The 24388-nt window shown below is 47.0% G+C and overlaps 1 protein-coding gene across 5 annotated transcripts in view; it reads right to left on the bottom strand.

Annotated features, from left to right (window-relative positions):
* The window catches only part of LOC126523407 (cyclin-dependent kinase 8-like), a 129176-nt gene that overhangs the window by 30808 nt on the left and 73980 nt on the right, over positions 1-24388 (bottom strand). The window contains exons 5-6 of one of the 5 annotated variants that reach the window (XR_008610724.2): positions 12165-12213; positions 1006-1074 (exon numbers count right to left, since the gene is read on the bottom strand). The exons of 1 other annotated variant lie outside the window; for it this stretch is intronic. Coding sequence is in view for 3 of the 4 variants with exons in the window: in XM_055066788.2 (XP_054922763.1) it covers positions 1006-1074 (69 nt within the window). In the remaining variant the exon portion in view is untranslated. The remainder of the gene's footprint in view (positions 1-1005; positions 1075-12164; positions 12214-24388) is intronic. 3 more of the 5 variants (XM_055066789.2, XM_055066788.2, XM_050172029.3) reach the window with 3 other exon arrangements.

The raw sequence follows: 24388 nt of genomic DNA, 5'->3' as shown, positions 1-24388 counted from the left end.
GTTCACGCACTCAACATATCAAGCTACTCCCTTTGCATATTCAGTACTAACCACGTAAGAACATTATGTAGCATATAGCATAGTCTATATTACACTGGCTTCGAGTTTAGATGATCCAAGCAGTTCACACCGACTACACTGCCCACTCATTATGCACATACTGTGATCACTCGTCACAGCACTGCGGACTGTCAATGCCTGATAAAACTTTAAAAAAGGAAGAAATTCCTGAGAAGAGGAGGTAAGAAATTCAGCATTTCGAGCCGACAGCCACAGCTCTTCTTCAGTGGCATCTCTGCCGGCGCCAATCTCGTTTCCTATGTGTTTGTTCTGAAAATTCACCATGGCTGCAACATTGTGCATGGCAACAACACTGCTGGCTAATACACTAGGATTTCCTTGACATGCATTGATTAGCACTTGAATGTGTCAGCTGGAAGTGTTAAGAATCTCTGCTCCATCCATGTTACTGTTAACCTGTACAGCAAGTTCGTTCCAGCTAGTTCACAGGCTTGCTTACAATGCAACAAGCCATGTGCCTGATTGTCAGCTTTGGAACAACCACAATCAAGAGCAAGCACAAAATTGCAATCCATGCACACACTGCTGCCACCAAAGCAGGGAGTGCCAAGATGCTATAATTATGATGCAGGGGTATCACAAACCGCTGTGAATTTCCCTATCAGAGAGCGCAGAAACTGCTGGATTGTGCAGCATGTGGGCACTGCGAAACTTCACACCATCTGAGCATTGTTGACCAGCAGCATTCCTCTAGTGACAATGAGTAGCTGAGGCAACTAAAGGGATGGTTTGTAGACAACATGATGCTTGGTCACAACGTATGGCTCTGCGACTATGAACACAGCTGCTAAGGCAAAAGGATTGTGGAGCACTGTCATGCAAGTTGTCACGACAGCACCTGTGTCCCTGTGGTTTCAAGAAGCGGGAGATGAAATGATGATGATGATGTCAGCTACGAGGAAGGAATCGGGGATGGGAACTCACACTGGCTGGGAGGCGGACTCTTACCTCGGGCTTCTTGAAACCATGATAATTTTTATTGTAACCTTGCATCTGAAGGGGAGGAGAAGAAGAAAAAACAATAAAAGTGGAGCTAACAAAAATGGCACAGCTGCCAGGCTGCACCACAGCAACATAAAACAAACATTACCGCCGGCAGTGAGGACCAATTGAAATAAAAGGGGGCTGAGAAGAGCGTTGCCACAAACTGTGTTCACAGCTTCAGTCATTCACACCCACTCCAAGCCGTGGAGAATACGACACGCAAAATTTAGCACAGCAAAGCTCTTGACAACTCTCTTCACTGGCTCTTTTGAGTTTATCGCTAACATGTAAACACAGTGAACCTAGCACACTAACAACGGCTGCTGTATCCACACCTTTCAGTAATTGAGCAACAACAAACTTTCTTACTTTTACGATTGACCTATACACCTTGTCCCAGCATCCAGGCATGATGGCCACAGAAACAGACATACTTTGAGCAACACTACAGAGAGAACAGCTGCAGATAGTGGCATGTGCATGCATGTGCTTGTTTATCTGTCAAGCTTCTAAGCCACTGTGATGTGACAATGGCCCAGGACACCGCCAGCAACCAAAATCACAATAAGGGCCTCTTTTGAGATTCACTGCAAAAAACATGACAGCAGTCAGCCCACTAATACCATTTGGGCAAAGCTGCCTTTCACTGCCTACTTTCCAAACATTCAATGAATTCTTCAATATGAGCCATCTTTGCACAAAGTACAATGCAACCATGAATTATTGCGATGGACGACTTTTGACCATACAGTACAACCCTGTTATCTTGAAGTTGCAGAAACTGAGAAAAATGTCAAAATAAGTGAAGTTTCGAGATAAGCGAATTAACGAAAATATATGCCCCTGACCACACACAGACCAACCACATAGGGCCTTCTGAAATAGGTGCCAGCAACCGCTAAATCTCTCACAAAAGCTGAATACGCCAGGAGTGGTATTTTTGCTAGATCACTTTTGCAAGACACTGTGAGACACGGCACCTGATACGTTGGGCGTCTACAGGCAACAGTGATTTAGGCACAGAACCAAGCAAAGACTGTTGCATGTAGGCAGCATATAGGCACCGATGTGTCCAAAGCCTAGCGACATGAAATATTGCGAAAATGCTCGTATCCCAAAAATGTAATCGACCGAGATTACTGCACCTGGGCCACGATTTTGCAGCCCTGCCTTCCACTCAATTATATGCTTCTTTCACCCACCATTCTCAGCTGGCTCATCCCACTGATAACGCGGGCGGAGTGTCACCATGACCACCAATCAAGCGCAAGAAGAAACAGCAAGGGAAAAGACATCACAACAAAATTGCGACCCTGGACTTGTGATTTCAAGAAATTCTAAAGACATACCATTCTCACTCGAATCTAGGCCGACTCCTATTTTAAGCCAACCCCCTCCCCCCCCCCCCCCTAAAGTCCGAAGCTAGAAAAAAAAAACTTACCTCGAATGTAGGCCAAATTAAAAAAACTCAGTTTCATCGGCAGAAAACCCAGCATTTTTATTGCATAAGCGCACATTTCACAGGCACGCACGCACAAAGTTTATTCGTCGTCGTCGTCATCATTGTCGGCAACATTGCTGTCCTCTTTGTTGCTGAGTTCATCCCAGAGGGCATCATCCTTGCTTCCGTCCATCGCCTTTAAAATACAACACTTTTTGAAAGCGCTAATGATTGTTTCGTCTGGAATTTCATTCCACGCTGCAGCGATCCAGTCCGCCAGCTGGCCAAAGCGAAGCACGCTTGATGCGCCCGGTTGGGGTGAGCTGATGTTCTTCCAACGTAAGCCAGTCAATATAGTCCTTGCGAAGCCTATCATTAAAGGGCTTATTAATGGTGACATCAAGCGGTTGGAGTTGGCTAGTCATGCCACCAGGGATTATGGTGATGTCTGTCCCAGCACGAGAAAGCGTGGTCTTCACGCTGTCAGTCAGATGGCTGCAGTAGGAATCGAGGACTAGAAGTGACTGCTTGCACAACGCGGCTCCTGGATGGTGTTCCCGAAACATTCTCACCCAGTCCTCCATCACGCCGCTGGACATCCAACCTTTGTTGTGAACACGCACAACCACATTTCTGGGGAACTTTTCGCCCACTGGTAGAGTCTTGCACTTGAATATTATGTATGGGCAGAGTTTTCGTCCAATGGTCGTGCAGCAAAACATTACTGTCGTTCGCTGCTTTTCATAACCCGCTGTCTTAAGTTTGACTTCCTTCGCACCCTTTTTGTTCATGGAGCGTGCCATTGGCATGTCGAAGAACACCGAGGTCTGGTCGGCGTTTGCAATTTGCCCCAGTTGGTAACCCTTTTCCCGCCATTTGTCAATCACTTAGCACTGAAACTTGCCAAGGTTATCCTCGAAGTCAGCGGGCAGCTTCTGACACACAGACGTCGTCTCAGGCTGAACCCGAACCGCTTCATAAAGCGCGCTGCCCAGCCCCTGCTTGCTTTAAAATTGGCTCGTGCGACACCCTTCACGTTGGCAACTTCCCTGGCTTTCGCTTAGATAATCTCTGTCATCACGAGCATTCCTACTTCCCTTTGTTCCGTGATAAAATCGGCGACAACTTCTTCCACCTCATGGTGTCGGCCCGTTTTTGGTCCAGTGAATGCCAAGCAAGTTGCTGCACAGCTGAACAGTTCGGTCCGTTGTTTGCACCATCGTCGCACATTCTTTTCGTGCACGCCGAACTTGCGCTGTGCTTGCAGGTTCCAAGTTTTCTCCGCATGCAAAATGACCTTTCGCTTAAAGGCCGCACTGTAGGAGCACCGCTTGGTTCGTGCCATCGCTTCTAAAGCACAGGTGGCGCAGGCATTTCGCGAGCACGTGGTTAAGGTGCAACACTTCCAAAACTCAACCAACACGACTGCACTGAACGATCGCTTTCAGAAAACTGCCAACTCCGTGCCCGCGCCACGCGGGAGGAAGAGAGAAGGGAGTGTCAAAGTGCATGGCAATCACCGGCGCCGTAATCCCATGACACAATCCACCCTTGCCGGCTAAATTCCCTATATAAGAAAAGTACCGCCACCTACTCTCTCCTCCGCCGTCACCTCTCCTTGCCTGCACATGGCAGGCTGAGATCGATGCATGGCAAGACATTATGCCGCTAGCGCGGCCGGGCCTTTAGCGGTCAAATCATGATACTTGAATCTAAGCCGACCCCTCCACTTTTGCACATCGTCCTTTCAAAAAAAAAAGAACATCAGCCTAGATTCGAGTAAATACGGTACCAAACATTCGTTGCAGCTGGCGAAGAGCACGGATCCACAAACATAGAAACACAGAGCATGGCAAATAAGCACACTGATGACGCTCCACGCACACGTGAGCATGCATACTGTGGAAGTCACGTGTACCAACCTGCACTTATCACGCTTCATCAAGGGTCAGAGAGACACTCTGCTTGCATTATTGATGAGATTGCAGCCAGCCAGGAATAGTGGATGACATGAGTGGCATAGAATGAGGCGGAATTCGCTACAAACTTATGGTCCTGTAACTTTTTGGCGATATCACAGCTGCACACAAAATATGGAAAACCTTTGAATAATCCCGACATTTTCGCAGCTGAGATTTCAAGATAGGAGGTGAAAAATACATAAAGTTGACACCAAGCCAGGAAAGCAGTTTAGAATTGACCGATACGTTGAGATTATGAGAGTTCGAATTAACCAGGGTTTACTGTAGGTACACATACAGAAAATGTTAAGAGACAGTAGGCATTTACATACATCTATCCCATATGTCAAGAAACTTGTGCTAGTCCCAAAGTTTCTAGGAAAAGAATAGGCTCTGCCCACTGAGGTCATTAATTAAAAAAGGAATAGATGACTTGCAAAATAATGCATGCACCGTTTCGTGCAGCAGCCCATTCACTTACTAGAAAATCTGGTTGGAAAACAAGGCTTATCCCCACTGTTATCTCTACTGAACTAGTCCTCTTCGTGCACTTTGCCTTGTTTTCCAGCCCCCTTCCAGCCTCCTTCCTTACTCAAAGTTCTGTGTCAAATAATTATTGAAGATACCATTTCTTTTTCCATTCACAGAAAAAGCTTAATTAGACCATTTGCACAGAGATAGGTCTATTAGACCATCTGCAAAAAACTAAGTCGGGTGCCTCTCAAGGCTATCTCTCAACCAACAGCTCTCGTCAATGCAAGACTACATTTCTCCCTTTCAGTGCGGTCCCTAAGAGAAGGAAGTGCAAGCACAAGGGCTTTCCAATAATTTCTCCAAAATTACATCATCATAGCTCCCCCAAATCTAGCCACCAAGAGAGAATACATTGCAGGTATTCAACAGCCTTTACTACTGCTGAATCCTCGTAGAGTAGGAGAGTTTGGCAGTAGAAAAGGCAAAGAAAGCTGTTGAATGGTAACAATAATTTATTGCACAGTCTGTGGTCAAGAGCACTTTGGTTGGAAAATACCTTTCTTCCACATGTGCAGAATATTTTTTGCAAATGGTCCACTTTGAGCAGCAAAAAATATTATTCACTGAAATTTTTTTACTAGGTGTACTGGCAATTATCACAAACGCTGATGTCTGCCACTGCTGTGAAGCCTGAGCCTGTTGTCTTGAATCCTCTACATTTAACAACCAAAGACAGCGCTTGTCAGGACACATGGTGTGTATATCACATTATGATTGTAATGCAAGTACTGTGTGATGAAACTGTACCACTGGGTTTAGAATGTAGTGTGGTGCAGTATAACGGGCAATTTGTTTTTGTGATGCAGGACCACTGGTGCATGCGACAAGGAATGTTGCATTGCTTTGCACTGAAAGCAGTGCAAAAAACATGAATAAGTACCTTGTCACCCAAGCATGGAACATAATCGACTACTAGTCTGATCCAACGTCCAAAGGCGCAGCTGCATGCCAAGGCATTTGCGGAATGATGGACACACATCAATATAGTGGATCAGGCCTGCTGCACCTTTTCACACCATTCTTCTTGCTCACGCTAACCCTTTCTCCCATTCAGAGGTTGGCTTTCCCACAAAGCCTGCTGGCTGAGTTTGTCACGTTTTGTGTAGTCAAAGTGGTATGAAAAATGTTCAAAAACAAAAAGGCACAAAGCGCTGCTTTGTATGCCTGGCAATGATGTGCAGAAAAATAAGGCAACTATTCAATGTAATCTTTGGTGTAAAATGTTGCACTGCGGTCACACCATAGCTACAAATCATAATGTAGCCAATTAAAGAAACCTTTCGACTCAAAGGCTGTGCAGTCGAACCTCGTTATAAGGAAGCCAAATTGGACATGAAAATACCTTTGTTACATCCAATACTCATTAATGGCAAATAAATAGCAGTCAAGTTCCCACAATAGAAATGTGCCTCCAAACCAAGGGATCTCCCGAGGATCACCAATCAGCAGCTTGCCGTGCCGATACAAGGCAAAGAGGGAAAAAAAATTTACGTACACAGACTCTGCATCACCGCAAATATGCAATGGTGTGATCAGTGTTATCATGCAGGATCAACACGTCGGCTTGCCATCTGCGGCCCAACCCTGCCAAGCTCAGTCTAGCCACTGGTCAAAATACATACGCAGCTGGCAAACTTTTCAGACATGGAGGTGCCCTCGCATGAATCCATAGTCCACTACTACGACCATCAGTCTAGCCCACGCATATGATTCCATGAACTAGGAGAGTGCCAAAAGCACATGTGAAGTCGAAAAAAAGGACAACACAAGTGCTTACTCACAACTAACAGTTCATTGAAGGAAAAAACACGTATATAAAGGAAATAGAACTAACTGTGCAATCACAAAGTCTAACAAAGGCTGCTCCTTACATTTGAATATTAAAAATATAATCAAGCCCAATGAAAAAATGAAACAGGACACAAGGTGCAGGCGTCAAACTGTTAAAAGTGATAATAACTAGACCACAAATGTAACCCTCCCTTGTCCCGAGAACATTCATCTCTTTTCGCAATGAAGCCACCAAGGAACATTAATGCACAAATTGCTGGCACTCAAAATGAAAAAAAAAATCTATTATTATTTCATGTGCCAAATTGTTCTTATGCCGAAACAGAACAATAGTTTGATCAAACAAAGTCAAACAATTGCAAGACTTACAGTGTGACCAAATGCAAACTATAATTTGCACCTAAATTATTCTTATGCTCCCCAAGTCATGCACTTAAACATCGCCCTCTCTGACCAATGTATATTTGCGTGCATAGTGTGGGAAATTGGTATACTACCCTATTAACAGATGGAACGAATATGTTCTGATGCTTTGTAGTGCACTTCTTATTTACCTCGTCTCGACACTTCTTGTTGAGTTTTCTGTGAACCAAGAAACATAGAGGGCCAAGTTTATTTGGGGCACTGAATACAGCTTGTATGCCAGAACGAGAGCCTACATTTTTTAGACCGTGCGATATTTTATGAGTGTAAGCGATAATGGTGACATTTTTTAGTTTTCTCTTTTCGATGAGGCCTAAACCTCGCTTTTAATTGTTTCAAAAGGGTCTCGCATTCAGCACTCGGGTTATGTGGCAGAAACCCAGATCCCGACACCATGTCTATTTGACAAGAAAAGGTTTTGTTTATCAGCTCCTCACACTCAGAAACGGTAAAGAATTGGATAGCCTTTTGTGTTTCCGGTCTCCACTCTAAAATCATGTATGCATGTTTGCAGTGTCGTGTCTGAAAAATCAAGTGGCACGGTGCGCAGTGTTCAAAATTTCGCTTGCCATTATAGGCCTTGTGCACTGCTGTTCGGATCAAGACAGGTGGCACCATCTAAGGCAGGTGGCAGCAAAGAGCATGTTACGCACATTCACGCAATGTTTGGTTGGTGTCTGGCAGCAAAAAGTGAGATGTGCAGAGAGAAAAGGCACTCTTCTGTGCCGCTGTGGCTACAGTTGCCACAGAGTATAAGAACTTGCGTAAACCTACCAAAGGCAGAAGTTACTACATTATCACGGCCGTAACCTGCACGCTATCATAGTTGGATCAGAGTTGTCTGGCATGCTCATTTCCAATGACAGGTGTGACAAGCGCGAGTTATAATGAGCACATAAATACACAGACAGATCAAGTGCACAAGGTATATGTCTTTATAACTCTTAAGATTTTTTTCTTTTTTTTTTCTGTGGTCAGCATAGACAGAATCAATGCATTAGAGAACTTGTAAACAGCACTTGTATTTATTGTGCTACATTGTAGAGAATATCATAAGAAGCCGACAAACACTGACACCAAGGGCAACATAAGGGAAATTACTTGTGCTTAATAAATGAAATAAAGAAAGGATAAATTAATGGAAATGAAAATGGATGAAAAAACAACTTGCTGCAGGTGGGGAACAATCCCACAACCTTCACATGACCAGTTGCCTTCACCCAAAGAGATCACGTTCTCGTGATGCCTGCGGCAGAAAGGAGGTCTTTGAGTGGTGGCGCTGGCTAACACTCCCAAGGTCAGTTCTAGTAGTAAAAACATAAATATCCCCAAAAAGTGGATGGGGAAATGGCGCCGTGGTAGCTCAATTGGTTAGAGCATCGCACATGTAATTCAAAGACGTGGGATCGTTCCGCACCTGCGGCAAGTTGTTTTTTCATCTACTTTCATTGCCATTATTTATCATCTCTTTAATAATTCAATTATTAAGTAAAAGTAATTTCCCCTATGTTGTCCTTCGTGTCAGTGTTTGTTGGCTTCTTATGATATGACTAATAAAAATCGGGCCCCTTGGTGAACCCCCCTTTCTTCTCGTTTATTACATAACGAGGGTCTCGAATCCGGCAACATTGATGCCTTCAAGGTAGCACGTGTGGGTTTATTGACCAGTTGCCTTCAACCAAAATTATCACGTCCTCATGATACCTGCAACAGAAAGGATGTTGCACATCCGCCGCTAAGGTCTGCGAGTGGTGGCACTGGCTAACACTCCCAGGGTTCTACTAGGAAAGATAAATACCCAAGAAAGTGGATGGGGAAACAGCGCCATGGTAGCTCAATTGGTAGAGCATCACACGTGGAATGCGAAGGTTGTGGGATCGTTCCCCACCTGCGGCAAGTTGTTTTTTCATCCACTTTCATTTCCATTAATTTATTGTTTCTTTGTTTCATTTATTAAGCACAAGTAATTTCCCTTATGTTGTCCTTGGTGTCAGTGTTTGTTGGCTTCTTATGACATGACTAATAAAAATCGGGCCTCTCGGTTAACCCCCCTTTCTACACATTGTAGAGAACTGGCACCATGCAGAATGTGAAGCTCAGAAAGAGAAAAAGAAGCTACCTTCTGAGTGTGCTTGCGAGCACTTCGAACATGCTGTCTTCATAATTATCTGATTATCCTGCCAACAAACAAAGAAGTTTATCGCACGTGATGCACTTATGCAATAAAGCATAGACAACTTCAAGTAACAGAATTCTAATAAGATGTACTTGCCTTAAGCGACTTAAGCACACATTTTCAAGTACATTGCCATGACCTTGACACAATTGACAGCCACTCGATGCAAACCGGTGCAACATGCTAGGCATGTTGGGTTGCTCATAGAAGAAGCCAACGACGAAGGTGCCAGGTCAGCTTCATAAAAAGACCTATAGCATCGACCGAAGTCTTTTGTGGTTTTGTCTGTGACAAACTGGTGGAGTTGCTGGGTACGCGTCTATATACTGTGACCCCAAGGAACTGGAAGCGGACAACCTCCCCAAAAGCCGATGGCTTCAAAGACTGCCCCCGGAATATGGCCTGCAAGATCTGCCGAGGATGTTGACCACAACCGCAAGCCAGACACAGGATACATATGGTACGGGACAGCCTCCTGCGTCGCTGGCCGCGGCCGTTCCATGGTGAGCCTTTTGAGTATGTGGAAGACTGGCTCGATGACTTCGATCGTGTGGCCAACGACAATTATTGGGATGAACAGAAAAAGTTAAGGAATGTGTACTTCGCCCTAGAGGACTCTGCCCGAACATGGTTCGCTAACCCCGAGCCATCCATCACCACCTGCCAAGAATTTCGACAGAAGATACGCGATACATACAGCAGTCCCACGAGAAAAGAGCGAGTAGAGCAAGCCCTTCAGAGTAAGGTTCAAAAGCCGAATGAAAGCGTAGCCATGTTCGTAGAGGACATGTCGCAGCTTTTCAAGCATGCTCACCCTGGCATGACAGAAGCAAAGAAGGTCCACCTGCTGATGCGTGCAGTGAAAGAGCAGCTGTTTGCTAGACTGATGCGAAGGCCTCTAGCTACAGTTCCCGAGTTCGTCAGTGAAGCGATAACAATGGAGCAAGCTGTTCAGCAACGCTCCTCGGTCTACAATCGCCAAATCACCCTCGGATCAGCATCTTCACTCTCATTGCCCTGTGACACCGATGCGCTTCAAGAGCTTGTGCGTAGTGTCGTGCGTGAGGACCTCGATCAACTACAGGGAGTGCGATTTCAGCCGACCGTAACATCCCTCACAGATATTATCCGCGAAGAAGTCCACCAGGCGGCACAGCCACTCATGCACACCAGACCTGAAGGCGCCCCCGTACTGACTTATGCGCAAGCAGTGGGGCTACCTGCGCAGCCCGTGAACCACCGTAACCCGCCTTCTTCTGAAGAACCGTTGTGCCACTTCCAGGGCCAAGCTTCACATACAAATATGTATGAGTCCACGAGCCCCCGAATCAATACGCGAAAGTCACATGTGTAGCGCACATCTGACTATCAGCCACTCTGCTTCCACAGTGGCGAAGCGGGCCCCTTGTACCGTGCCTGCTACTACCAAAGAATAGGAGTGCAGGGCTATCACCCTGGCACTCGTCACCCACGTGAAGGAGAGCGCCCAAGAGAAATCCAGCAATATCTGGCCAGTCAACATTCGTTGCTGTACGTGCAGTTCCCACCGTTTGAACAGTCCCTGCCAACGACCCGATCTCCATCTCCGCAGAGCCGCCAGTCACGTTCACCATCTCCTCAACGACCGGCGTCACCTAGCAGCTACACTACGTTCTCCGCTTACGTGGGCAACCGGCCCAAGAGACCAAGTCGAGGAAACTAAGAACAGTGACCTCTGGGGATGGGGCCACTGTCCGACGCACTTCGAAAGATGCTCCGCTGCAACACCCCAACGACGACGACAATAACGATGACGACAATGACAACTGCATACCTTTGGCCCCTTCCTTTGAAAACCGTGAACCTCTTTCAGCTGACATACTCGTTTCTGTAGATAACCAACCGGTAACCGCTCTTGTTGACACTGGTGCTGATTATTCTGTTATGAGCGGACAACTGGCTACTGCACTTCGCAAGGTGTTGACACTGTGGCCAGGACATAAGTTCCATACAGCCGGCGGTCATGTTCTCACGCCGATCGGCAAATGCACAGCGAGGGTACAAATTCATGAGGCCACCTTTGTCGGTTAATTTTTTATACTGGCAGAGTGCTCTAGGCAGGTCGTACTCGGCATGGACATTCTCTGGGAGTGCGGCACAATCATAAACCTTTGTGAGTTGCTTGTCACTTTTTCCAGCAAACACACAACTCATTCGAGCGACTATCACTCACAGTCCACAGTGTTACGCGTTTCGGGTGACTGCGCTACTTTACCACCACGGATCACTACCTTGATCACCGTAGAAGCAGACGATGACCCTCCCCATCTCGGAATAGTTGAAGGCAATCTGTCAGTCTTGTTGGCTAAACAGGTTTACGTAGCCCGCAGCATCTTGCAGCTGTCGTCACGGACTGCTAAGATTTTAGAGACCAATTTCAGTCCTGAATTCCAGCACTTCGCCCCACGAACTGCCATCGCCTATTTGGAGCCAGTCTGTGACTCTCATGCTAGTTTAATTGTAGGACACAATGTTGGAGATTCTAACTGTGACGTACCAGCCAACAGCAAAATTGATATGAATTCTAAATTATCAGGTGAGCAACAAGCTAGCATTCGAAGCCTTTTACAGTCTTTTGAGGACTGTCTCGCTTCAACATCGAAGGTAAACCAAAATCTATTACGAAACACAAAATTATTACAAATCCCAATGAAAGACCTGTGCGCCAACGTGCCTACTGTGTTTCTCGGAAAGAGCAAGACGCCATGCGAAACCAAGTCTCACAAGTGCTTACCGACGACATCATACAGCCCTCCACCAGTCCATGGGTGCCACCTGTGGTTCTGGTGAAAAAGAAAGACAGTACAATGCATTTTTGCGTTGACTATAGTAAGCTTAACAACGTTTATCCCCTTCTCCGCATCGATGATTCTTTGGACCGCCTTCGACGTGCCCGATACTTCTCATCGATGGACCTTCGCAGCGGCTACTGGTAAATCGAGGTTGATGACCGTGACCGTAAGAAAACCACATTTATTATGCCTGACAGACTCTACGAATTCAAGGTTCTTCCTTTCGGATTGTGCTCTGCGCCTGCTACTTTTCAGCGCATGATAAACACGGTTCTATCAGGTCTCAAGTGGCAGTCATGCCTTGTCTATTTAGATGATATCATTGTGTTTTCAGAAACTTTTGGGCAGCACCTCCAGCGCTTACAAGCAGTTCTTGACGCAATTCGTCCTGCTGACCTGCCTTTAAAGCCTGAAAAATACCATTTCAGACAAGACCAACACAAATTTTTAGGCCATGTCATCAGCTACAAAGGCATTCGACCAGACCCCAACAAAACCATTGCTGTTGCTTCGTTTCCAACACCTTCGAACAAACACGAACTCTGCCATTTTCTAAGGCTTCGCGCATATTATAGACACCTTGTGGCTAACTTTTCAAGGATAGCCGAACCTTGGCAACAGTTAACAAAGGATAATGTTCCGTTTGTCTGGGAGCAGGACTAACCAGAGGTCTTCTGTGAACTCCAGAAACGTCTGCACGCACCTCCAGTTCTAGGACACTTTGACGAAGACAGTGACACCAAGTTGCACACAGATGCCGGCAACGTGGCGCCTTGGTGCCGTCCTCGTACTGCGGCAAGATGGAGCCAAGCATGTCATTGTGTACGCAAGCTGCCCTTTGTCTCCAGCTAAAAGGAACTATTCCACTATGGAGAAGGAATGCTTGGCTGCTTGTGTGTGCAACTGCTAAGTTCCGACCATATTTGTATGGCCGATCGTTTCAAGTTGTGACAGATCACCATTCATTGTGCTGGCTCGCCAATCTGAAGGATCCATCTGGCTGTCTTGCACGCTGGAGTCTTCACTTGCAAGAATACGATATGACGATAGTGTTCAAGTCTGGACGTAAACACACTGATGCCAACTGCCTGTCGCGTGCTCCACTTCAAGCGTCGCCATTCGATGTTGATGAAGAGGACGCATTTCATTCCATTATCACAGTATCAGATATCAGCAAGCAACAGCGCGATGATTCTGAACTCTGGCCTCTCATCGACTATCTTAAGAACCGTCTACCAGAGCCGCCTCGTATGTTTGTCCACAAGTTATTGTTTTTTCTCTGCGATGGCATCCTCTACAAACTGGGTTTCCACTTGACCGCAACCGCCTGCCTCCTTGTAGTGCTGTCCACACTATGTGACGACATCCTGCGGGCCTCTCACAATGAGCCACCTTTGAGCCACTTGGGATTCACACGGACGTTTTCATGCATACGCCAAACGTACTTCTTGCCTAACCTTCGCCGTGACGTAAAGCAACACGTGAAGACATGCTGCGACTGCCAGAGACGCAAGACACCACTCGCGCGTCCTGCTGGACTTCTCCATCCCGTTTATCCTCCGTGGATCCCTTTTCAGCAGGTTGGCATAGATATGCTTGGACCATTCCCCACGTCGAGGGCTAGTAACCATTGGATTGCTGTTGCCACAGACTACCTTACACTTTACATTGAAACCCGAGCTCCCCCACGAGGCACTGCTAATGATATTGCGACCTTCTTTGTACATGGCACCGTGCTTCGCCACGGTGCTCCAACAGTGGTTATAACCCACCGGAGCACAGCATTTACAGTGCAGCTCACCAGAAGATATCATGCACCTCAGTGGCACAGTTCACTGCAAAGCCATTGCTTACCAGACCCAGATGAATGGGCTCACAGAAAGGCTAAACAAAACGATTGCTGATATGATTTCCATGTATGTTAACGTCGACCACAAAAACTGGGACGACGTTCTCCCATATGTTACTTTTGCTTGGTGCATGACTGGGAAGCTGTAACAAAGTTGGATGCAATGCTTTTACCCGCCCACTGTTCTAATGTTGTCACTGATACTGCCGAATTCGCGCGCCAGCTCGCACGAATGCGTATCCACTACCAACAACACAATGACGCCGACCGCTCCACTTCGTCACTGAGACGTCACATATCAACCCAGTGACAAAGTATGGGTGTGGACACCGATCCGCCAGCGTGGTTGGTCGGAGAAACTATTGCGCCACTACTTTGAACCTTATAGGATCGTTCAAGAACTTGGCGACGTCACATACGAAGTGATTCCTGGAGGAGAAGGCACCACTCGCCGTCCCCGACACCCACGCCTGTCTGATGTCGTTCACGTCTCTAGGTTGAAGCTATACTACTCCCACTGACCACAAAGCTCTACACCTCACTCACCATCTACGTCTTCCTTAACAGTATCACTGTTGCAATCTCCAGTGCATAAATGTTCCGCATCGAGACGATGCTTCTAGGGAGGGGGGTAATGGCACGACCTTGACACAACTGACAGCCACTCGGTGCAGTCCGGTGCAGCATGCTAGGCATGTTGGGTTGCTCCCAGAAGAAGACGACGACGAAGGTGCCAGGACAGCTTCATAAAAAGATCTACAGCGTCGACTGAAGTCTTTTGTGGTTTTGTCTGTGACAATATATAATAGTAAATAATCAAGCATATATGTTTCAAGTGTAGAGAAGACTGCAAGCTATGCCAAATATTTATCAACAATTGCCTAGCGTTAGTATAGCTGTGTGTCATGCCTTGTCGAAACATATGTAGAAATTTAAAGTGCAATGTTTATTCATCTTCCCTGGAGTTATGAACATGATCATTAGCATGCAGGTCACCACCCCATACAAGCATGCTCTGTGGGAGAATTAAATGAACTAGCCGCAGCCAGCTGCTGGCTAATTCACACAGTACATCTTAGTAGGTGCTGTGCGAATCAGCTAGCATGCACCAGGTTGGCATGGTGACCAGTAAAGTGGTTACATTACATTAAGAAATTTCTTTCTGCAGTCATTGCAAGCTTGGTCATTACCAAGCGACTGGAATGAAGGGAAGGATTTCAATGCATAAGTCAGGTAACTCACATTCACCCCTTTAGTGCAAACCAATATCATTAACAAGCATGCCTTGCAAACTTCTTGAACATATTATACATTCCAACATCATGTCTTTTCTTGAACCTAACTAATATTTTCCTTCATGTCAGCATGGCTTCATAAAGTTTAGCCCTTTCAAATCACAAGAAATTTTCTTTACCGACACTTGGTTGCAGCAGTCCATAAGAAAAATGGTTATGAACTGTATATTTTTCAGACTTGGCAAAGACATTAGATACACTCTCGTAAGATCTCCTTTTTAAAGAAGATGTCAAAAACTGATTACAGATCCTAATCTTTTAAGCTGGATGCAATACTTCCTGTCGAACCATTCTCGATATGTGCATGGTAATGGCTTTGATCATCTTGGGATTGTCCCAGGGGTCTGTTTTAGGCCCATTTTTATTTCTTATTTATATGCAGTCGAACCTACTTACAACAATACCAGATATAACAATTTATTGGTTATAATGACCACATTTCAGTGCATTTACAATTTTACAACCCTGACTATTGACACTGCTTCCAGATATAATTAGTAATGTTTTTTTTTAATTGCCATACTCTTAAAAAAAGACAGTTCGAAACCAGTCAAGGTAGAAAGAGGGTGTGCACGAAGTACCAAAGCATGGAAGCGTAACCAAACTGGACGCACGGCAGCGCATGCTTCACTCCAGTTTAACCGCGATGATGACACGGCTTTCGAGATGAGCACGCAACTGCCGCATGCAGATTTCGAAGCCGCAAAGAATGTCACTCCCTTTACCTTCAATGTCAATCACTCTACTTTCAAGGCACAGAGAGGAGGTGCAAAGTCAATTCACATAGTCATGAAAGTGAGGCTGAAATGCGGTTCAAAACTAATGAGCAGTGACATCAAATATTGTGTTGCGAATGAAGCACGACTACATCTCGCAAGGCAAAACACCAGTTGATGAAAGTTATGCATACGTTAAGTCACCAATTGAAACATTTGAAAAAGTACAGACAATGTCATTAGAATAGAAAAATGTGAAGTCAGACTGCTTGCTTCCATCCACGAATAATTCTGAGATAGAAACTGTGCAGGCGTTTCACAGTTTGCTCATAGCAATGTGTGCTGAGATATGCTGCGACAGTATTACCATATTTAACATTGTAATCTTGTCAAAACCCTTTTAAGGGTCACCATAAAATGTAACAGGATTATTTTTAATATTAACCATGTCAAATTTGGTCAGTAACCTTATTTTTCAACTGCATTTTCACTAAATAACAGGTTTTAGTCATGTATTCAGAACAATATAAAAACTACGGGTGGCATACATGCTGTGTTAGTGAAGATAAAAGTGCTGTTTTTGTAAATTATTTCAATGTGGCATTGATTTTATTTTGATACTGAAATAACAGATGCGTGTAGGTACTAAGGGCCTATGCATGTGGTTTTTAGTTGAAAGTATGTGTGAACCTATTGCTCTGAATTCATGCATAACTCTTAAGGCTCATTGGTGTAATTGCTGCCGTTATAGAATGAGGGCTATAAATACAGACGGGTCAGTTATCAATTGGTGTTGGATTGTGCCAAACATTCTCACTTGCTTGCGCTTCATTTATACTGCTGTGTGCTCTGTGTATGTAGTAAATGCAGTGTGATCTGAGCAGAACAAGCCTGGAAAGGCAAACATTATTTTTTCCCCTCCGAAAAGTTGGCGCCGCAACATGTGGATGGCGCTGCCGTGGCTCCACAAGCCACCCTTGCAGGACGTACGCGCTTTTATGAAAGCTTTGCTACCATGTGCACATACCTATACTTTTGGAGGCGTATAGGACAAATAGCACGATACGGGACTTGCACTGGTGCGTGTGCCAGTGCGATATCGGATGCCATGACAGTGGCACACTCATTTTTACGCAATTGTTTGTGCGGCACCATATGCATTACATCCATTTCAACAATTTGGAACAACCATCTATGTCCTTCCACCATAAGAACAAGGGTCGCTCAAGCATTCTTGTCAATAGCCACATGCCCCGAGTCTATGAGAACATTGCACCACGTGCTGCCGCCATGCAATGTTGCAAATGATTCGCGGTTACTACGCTGTTATCAGGAGGCCACTGTTCAGTGCTACTTCGGTAATGGTTCACGGTGGCACTCTACCTTTCAAGCATAGAATTTTTTTTTCTCCCAAAGCAACGCAATTTTATGGCTCTCATGTGGCTGGTGCACAGGCATAATACTGACATGTGTACTTATCTTTATCGGGCGGCCACGTTTCGCCGCCTAACAAATGTTATCGCACAGCGTGGGACGCACCTGCATGTATCCGAAGTTTCTGGAAAGTTATCAATGCTTCTATCCGCTGTCTGTTGTCGCCGAACCTTGTGTTATCTGATTTCATCGCCTGACGCGAATGGTGTAGAACTTTGTGGAAGGCACGCTGTTCCCAACGATTAGTCTGGAACATTCGACGACTGCTGTATAAAAGCAGACGCGTTTGACCCGCTGATCAGATTTTAGACGATCGCCGACCGTGTTCGCCGCTATCATTGTGCTGTGCTGAGGCCAGTGGTTTGAGGATGGTATGAGATAGTCAGCTTGTGTTGAATGGAGCAGGAACGCACAATGTCGGCAATAACTTTTAAGAGGAAGTTATGACCATGGTCAGTACACAGCAGTCGTGGGGCACCATGAAGCAAGACAATGTCACGCAAGATATAGTCCGCAACGTCAGTGGCGCAACTGGTAGGAAGAAAGAGCGCAGGTTTGGGCTTGTTGGTATTCCATAACTTTTAGGTTTTCAGCGCACGAAAAGGGACGAGAGACAGAGGTAGCGCTGTGTCCGCATCGTACATCTGTCTTTCGTCCCTATTCGTGCACTAAAAACCTCAAAGTTATGGTAGGGAGAGCCCGCGGTATAGCGTATTGGGTGGCGTAATCAGTTGTGACGGCTACCCATTTGTTCCCAGAGGATGACGTGGGAAAGGGACCGAGGAGGTCTAATCCAACACGAAAGAACAGCTCCACAGGGACGGTGATCGGCTGGAGATGATTGGCAGGTAGCACCTGAGGTGCTTTCCGACGCTGGCAGCGATCACAGGCAGCAACATAGCGTCGGACGGAGCGAGCAAGACCAGGCCAATAGAAGTGACGGCGGACGTGGTCGTACGTGTGGATTACCACAAGATGTCCTGCAGTGGATGTGTCATGCATCTCAAAGAGCACAGTCTGTCGTAGATGTTTTGGCATGACAAGAAGATCAGATCCGTCAGGAAGGAAGTTCCTTCGGTACAGAATGCCGCCCTGGAGGACATATCGCTGAACGGATGCATCGGTAGGTGTAGAGCGCAGACGCTCGATGAGTGCTCGCAGCGATAGGTCTCGGTACTGCTCATCGACGATGTTAGCAAAGGCAGGCACAGAGAAAATGCCGTTGGCGGTACTACTGTCAGCATTGTCAGGCTCGTCTACCGGGTAGCGAGACAGGCAGTCAGCGTCCTTGTGTAGTTGGCCAGATTTGTAGGTGACAATACGAATATTCTTGGAGGCGTAAGGCCCAGCGACCAAGTCTTCCTGTACGATCTTTCAGTGAGCATAACCTGCAAAGCGCGTGATGGTCTGAAACAACGAAAAAGGGTTGGCCATATAAGTATGGGCGGAACTTCGCAACCGCCCAAACTAGGGCCAGAAACTCACGCTCAGTGATGGAATAGTTGCGATCCGAGGGTGAGAGGAGCCTGCTGGCGTAAGCGATAACACGGTCATTGAAGCACTGGAGTTGTACCAGTACTGCGCCAATTCTGTGACCGCTGGCATCAGTATGGACTTCGGTAGGCGCAGAAGGATCGCAATGGGCCAGAACAAGAGGCCTTGTGAGAAGGTCGATTAGATGCGAGAATGCAGAGGCCTCGTTATCGCCCCACTGGAAAGGGGTGTCTTTTTTCAAAAGGTCGGTTAGTGGTCGTGCTATGGCGGCGAAATTTTTCACGAAACGGCAGAAGTACGAACAAAGGCCAATGAAGCTGCGCACATCCTTGACACACTTCAGAACAGGGAAGTGCATAACAGCATGGATCTTTCCTGGGTCCGGTTGCACTCTGTTCGCATCAACGAAATGTCCAAGGACGGTAATCTGGCGACGGCCAAATTGGCACTTCGATGTGTTGAGTTACAGACCGGCTCGACGAAAAACGTCCAGGTCTGCTGAGAGGCACTCGAGGAGCGTAGTGAACGTTAGGGAGACTACTATAACGTCGTCCAAGTAGCAGAGGCACATGGACCATTTGAAACCGTGAAGAAGGGAGTCCATCATACGTTCAAAAGTGGCAGGAGCGTTACATAGACCGAACGGCATCACTTTTAATTGATAAAGATCGTCGGGTGTTACAAAAGCAGTCTTCTCGCGGTCGTGATCGTCCACCGCAGTCTGCCAGTAGCCGGAGCGAAAGTCAATAGAGGAGAAATAGCGAGCGCTGTGGGGGCAGTCAAGGGCATCATCAATCCAAGGTAGGGGATACAGTGCAGTCCACTTATAACGATACAACATATAACGATATATCGATTATATCGATGGGTCGACATGAGAGTGTCATTTTATGCATTAGGTCTATGGGGAAAAAAACCATTTATAATGATAGGTTATCCACCGCATATCGGATATAACGATCAAAATTTTGCCGTCTGGACGGCGTTTTCCGTGCCAAATAATCGTAACATTTGCGTTGCTTAGTTTCCTGAAACGAACGATGTCGAGACGAGGCAATGTTTACCTCTGCGTGTTCGTATCTGCCGCCATTACCGTGCAACGCGTCCCGCCCGCGCACCGGTAGGCGCAGCGTGCCACAAGATGGCGCTAGCTGCTTCATGCGCGTCGGCCACAGTCGCTCCGAAAGAGAGAGAAAAAAAAAGTGACAAGCAATGCAGCGCGGTGGCGCCTGTCCCGCGTCTCTCGCTCTCGCAGATAGCAGGCTGACGCCACCGAAGCAGCGTGCAACCAACGGTTCAACCCAGTTCGAAGATGGTGCCGACAAAGCGCAAAGCTGTGTCGCTTGACACGAAGATGGATATTTTGCAGGACTCTCGATGCGGCTTCAAGGTGAGCGCCTTTGTGAAGAAGTATGAGCTCGCCCAGTTAACGATATCAACCATCTTGAAAACCGGGAGCGCCGCGATTGTGAAGGCAGGAGCTACCAGCGGCCATGCCGATCAGTGGAAAAGGCTTAGAGACCCTTTGTACGCCGATGTTGAAGAGGCGCTTTACCAGTGGTTCATCACCAATTTCTTCAAAAAGGCGGGCTTTGTGCGTAAGGACGAACTTCCTCAACCCACTGAGACGAACACGGTGGAAGCTGCTGACATAACCGAGCTCTGGGAGCTCGTTCCTGCTGGTGACACAGGTGGTGCGCCGAAAAAGGAGTTTTTGACTGCAGACAGTGCTGCCTCGTTCTGCGATGAGGTCACCGACAAGGCGATCACCGAAGATGTGCTGTCTCGACAGATGGCAAAGTTGTGCGACGGTGGCGACGGCAGCAGGGACAGTGACGAGATTGACAGTGGCTCTTTGACCCCGACCTCTATGTCCACGCAAAGAGCGCACTCGTAGATTGACTCCTTAATTGATTTTATGCATGCTAAAGGATTGCCGCCAATGTTCGCGCAGCAGCTGAAATCCATGCACACCGCGGTTGTGTAGCTGAAGCTGCCGCAAAAGCAAGTGCAGATTTCAGACTATTTCGGCGCGTCTAACCCTTGACACGGTCATTGGCACTAGAAATAAAGTTTGTTTTTCACGGCCTACTTTCTACATCATCTATTCTTTAGAGCAAGTAGCAAATTCGAGTTCGGAGCTGCAAAGGTATGTTCCACGTTTGTCATTTTATTTTTATTTTTTAACTGCAGTCCACAAATAGCGATCATCGGTTTTTTGTTTTTCTCGATATCGTTATAAGTGGACTGCACTGTACACATCCTTTTTGGTAACCCTAATAAGGTGCTGATAATGCATGCAAAAGCGCCATGAGCCATTTTTCTTTTTTACCAGTTCAACAGGTGACGCCCATGGACTACACGACGGCTCAATAATGGTCTCGGCAAGCATTTTGCGAACTTCGACGTCAATAACTTGACGATCAGCCGGTGACACTCGATACGGGCGGCAAAGAATAGGAGGGGCATCACCGGTATTAATGCGATGTATAACAGCTGTAGTTTGGGCCAAAGAATGATCCTTAAAGTAAAAAATATTGTGGTAGGAAAACAGAACGTGGTAGAGCTCACGAGCGTGCTTGGACGGCGTGTCGGGCGCGATCATTTTCTGTAAGTCGGCGATGGTACAAGTTGCCGACTGCGATGGTAGAGGAGGGTCGGCTAAATTGTTGTCTACTGCAATAGATGCTACTGAGTGATCCTCGAATGAGCAAAGCTGGGCCAGAGACGTCCCGCGTGGCAGCCCTTGTGTCGTCAAGCCAAAATCGACCACTGGCAGGCAGACACAATTCACCGTAATAGATACAACTGTGTGAGGTACTGTGATCCCGTGTGTAAGGAGGATGTCTTGCATAGGAGCCGTGATTTAGTGACCGTCGGGGACTGGTGGGGATGACGCTAAGTCAACGTAAGTCAGTGCCGAAGGTGGCAAGCGAACGAAATCGACGAAACTGAGGCGACTGGGGTGTGGTTCAGCGGGATCCAGAATAGGCAGGTCAAGGCAGAGAGTACTGGCGGAACAATCGATGAGAGCAGAATGTGCGGAGAGGAAGTCTAAGCCGAGGATGATGTTGTGGGGACAGTGGGCGATGACTGTGAATAGCACGATAGTGGAGCAATCGGCGAAGGAGACGTGGGCGGAACATGTACCAATTACGGGGGCTGTTCCGCTATCGGCGACACGGACAACAGGCAGGCGTGATTATTTTCTTCAGCCGGTTACGAAGGTCAGCGCTCATTACCGACAAATGCGCCCCAGTGTCTATAAGAGCAGATACAGAAACACCGTCGACTTGCACGTCAAGAAGGTTCAGATGAGTGGGCAACATCAGTAGAGGATTTGGCGGTGTAGGGAGCAATGCGACGTCACCTCGAGGTACTGCATTGTCTAGTTTTGCGGCTGGGAGTGGCGTCCGAAGGGAGTTGGCAAATAGGAGCGACGGGTCTGGGGAGAGCGAGATTTTCGTTGTTGGGGCAAATGCAAACGAGAATAGCGGCGGTTAAGCGCAGGAGAATCAGTGGTGGCATTATCGGAGCGTGCGGCATAGGGACGAGAAGGGCCACCTGGGGGAGGCGAGAGTAGGCAGTATAAGTAGACCGGGTCGGGGAACTCCAGCAACTGCGACAGTGCCGAGAAATGTGCCCGATTCAACAGCAGTGAAAACAAATGGGCTTGTTATGAGCAGTGCGCCATTCAGATGGGTTGCGGAAACATGGTTGGTTATAAGATGCGGGATGGGGCAGAATCAAAGAAGCCGGGTGGGTATCAGGGCGATGGGCCAAGCAGATGGTGTGAAGAACCATGTTTGCGAACTCCTGGTAGACAACTGCCTGGATCGGGGAAACCATGACTGCAGGTGCGTTGGAGGGGCTGGAGTCGAAAGCAGCTGGATAGGCGGCCTCGATCTCACGCCGGACGATCCTGGTAACATCACCAGTGTTGTTGGCATGAGGAGAATCGGTACAGGAAGATGTTGCTGGGGTGTTGGGCAGACAGGCAAACTGCTGGTTGATATGTCGGTTTATAGAGAGTTCCAGGCGGCGGCACTCATTTATAACTGCATCTACCGTCGCCACGTTGTTGAAAACAAGCAAGTTGAAGGCGTCATCGGCAATGCCTTTAAGGATGTGGGAAACCTTGTCTGACTCAGTCATGTGTGCGTCAACTTTGCAGCACAGAGCCAGGATGTCCTGAATGTACATGATGTAGGGCTCTGTTGACGTCTGCATAAGGCCAGAAAGCGCCTTCTGCGCAGCAAGTTGGTGACCGTAGGGATTGCCGAACAAATCTCGGAGCTTTTGCTTAAGCGAATCCCAACTGCTGAGCTCATCTTCGTGCGTCTGAAACCAAACTCGAGGTGTGCCACCAAGGTAAAAGACTACGTTGGCGAGCATGATAGTAGGGTCCAACTGGTTATTGCGGCTGATGTGTTCGTATAGGCTCATCCAGTCCTCAATGTCTTCCCCATCTTTGCCCGAGAATACGCCAGGATCATGGAGAGCGGGGAGAGCGATGTAGGTCGTCGTAGTGGCAGCAGGTGTTGGAGCCGGCGGATTCGAGTTGTCATCCCCAGGAGCCATGAAGGAAGGCTCGACGTACCGCCCACTGCGAAGCTCCGCGATGAGGTACAGGGAACGTCCACCTCCGCCATATATGTTACGTAGGAAGACGCAGACGAAAAGCTATATACAAGTATATTTACAAGGGAATACGCTGCACTTGGCCAATAGGCAACAGTCCGCGCTAGCCTCTGATCGTCGTCGTCGGCTTCACACTGCTCACCTCCTCGTCATTGCAAATACTGTTCCATAGCAATATGTTCAAGCATCTTACAGCTCGAAGTCAGAGATATAGGACGATAATTTGAAATCAGCGGTGTCATCTTTCTTGTGTATGGGCACCACACGTGCCATTTGCCAGTCAGCCGGTAGGATCCGCAGATGATATGAATATGGGAAAAATGCATGCATGGAATGGGGTGAGTATTTCCGTGTAGCATCGAAGAAACGCATTTGGAAGACCATTAGGGCCAGGTGATGCTTTAGTCTTCCATTAAGAAGCATAGCCACAACAGCTTGTAATGATATAATATCTTCGAGATCAGAGCACGGTACAGGGGTGTGACTGACTGTTTCAGAAGGGACGGAAAGCACGCTGTGAAAATATAAGTTAAAATGTACCACAATGGCCTCCTTGTCAACAATTCGAACACCATTCAGCATTTTGAACAACTTCTTCAGCATTGCTGCTGTTTCTTTTCTCGTGCATTTCTCGTGCAGCAGTGCACTGAAGAAGCGACACTACATTTGCCCACGTGACATTCGTATTGGTCATCTGCGTATTAATATTCAAGTCTACTTTATAACTACAGTCGAAC

The sequence above is a fragment of the Dermacentor andersoni genome, chromosome 6 (genome assembly GCF_023375885.2).
Source record: "Dermacentor andersoni chromosome 6, qqDerAnde1_hic_scaffold, whole genome shotgun sequence".
NCBI lineage: Eukaryota > Metazoa > Arthropoda > Arachnida > Ixodida > Ixodidae > Dermacentor > Dermacentor andersoni.
This window is presented reverse-complemented; position numbering and strand designations above follow the sequence as displayed.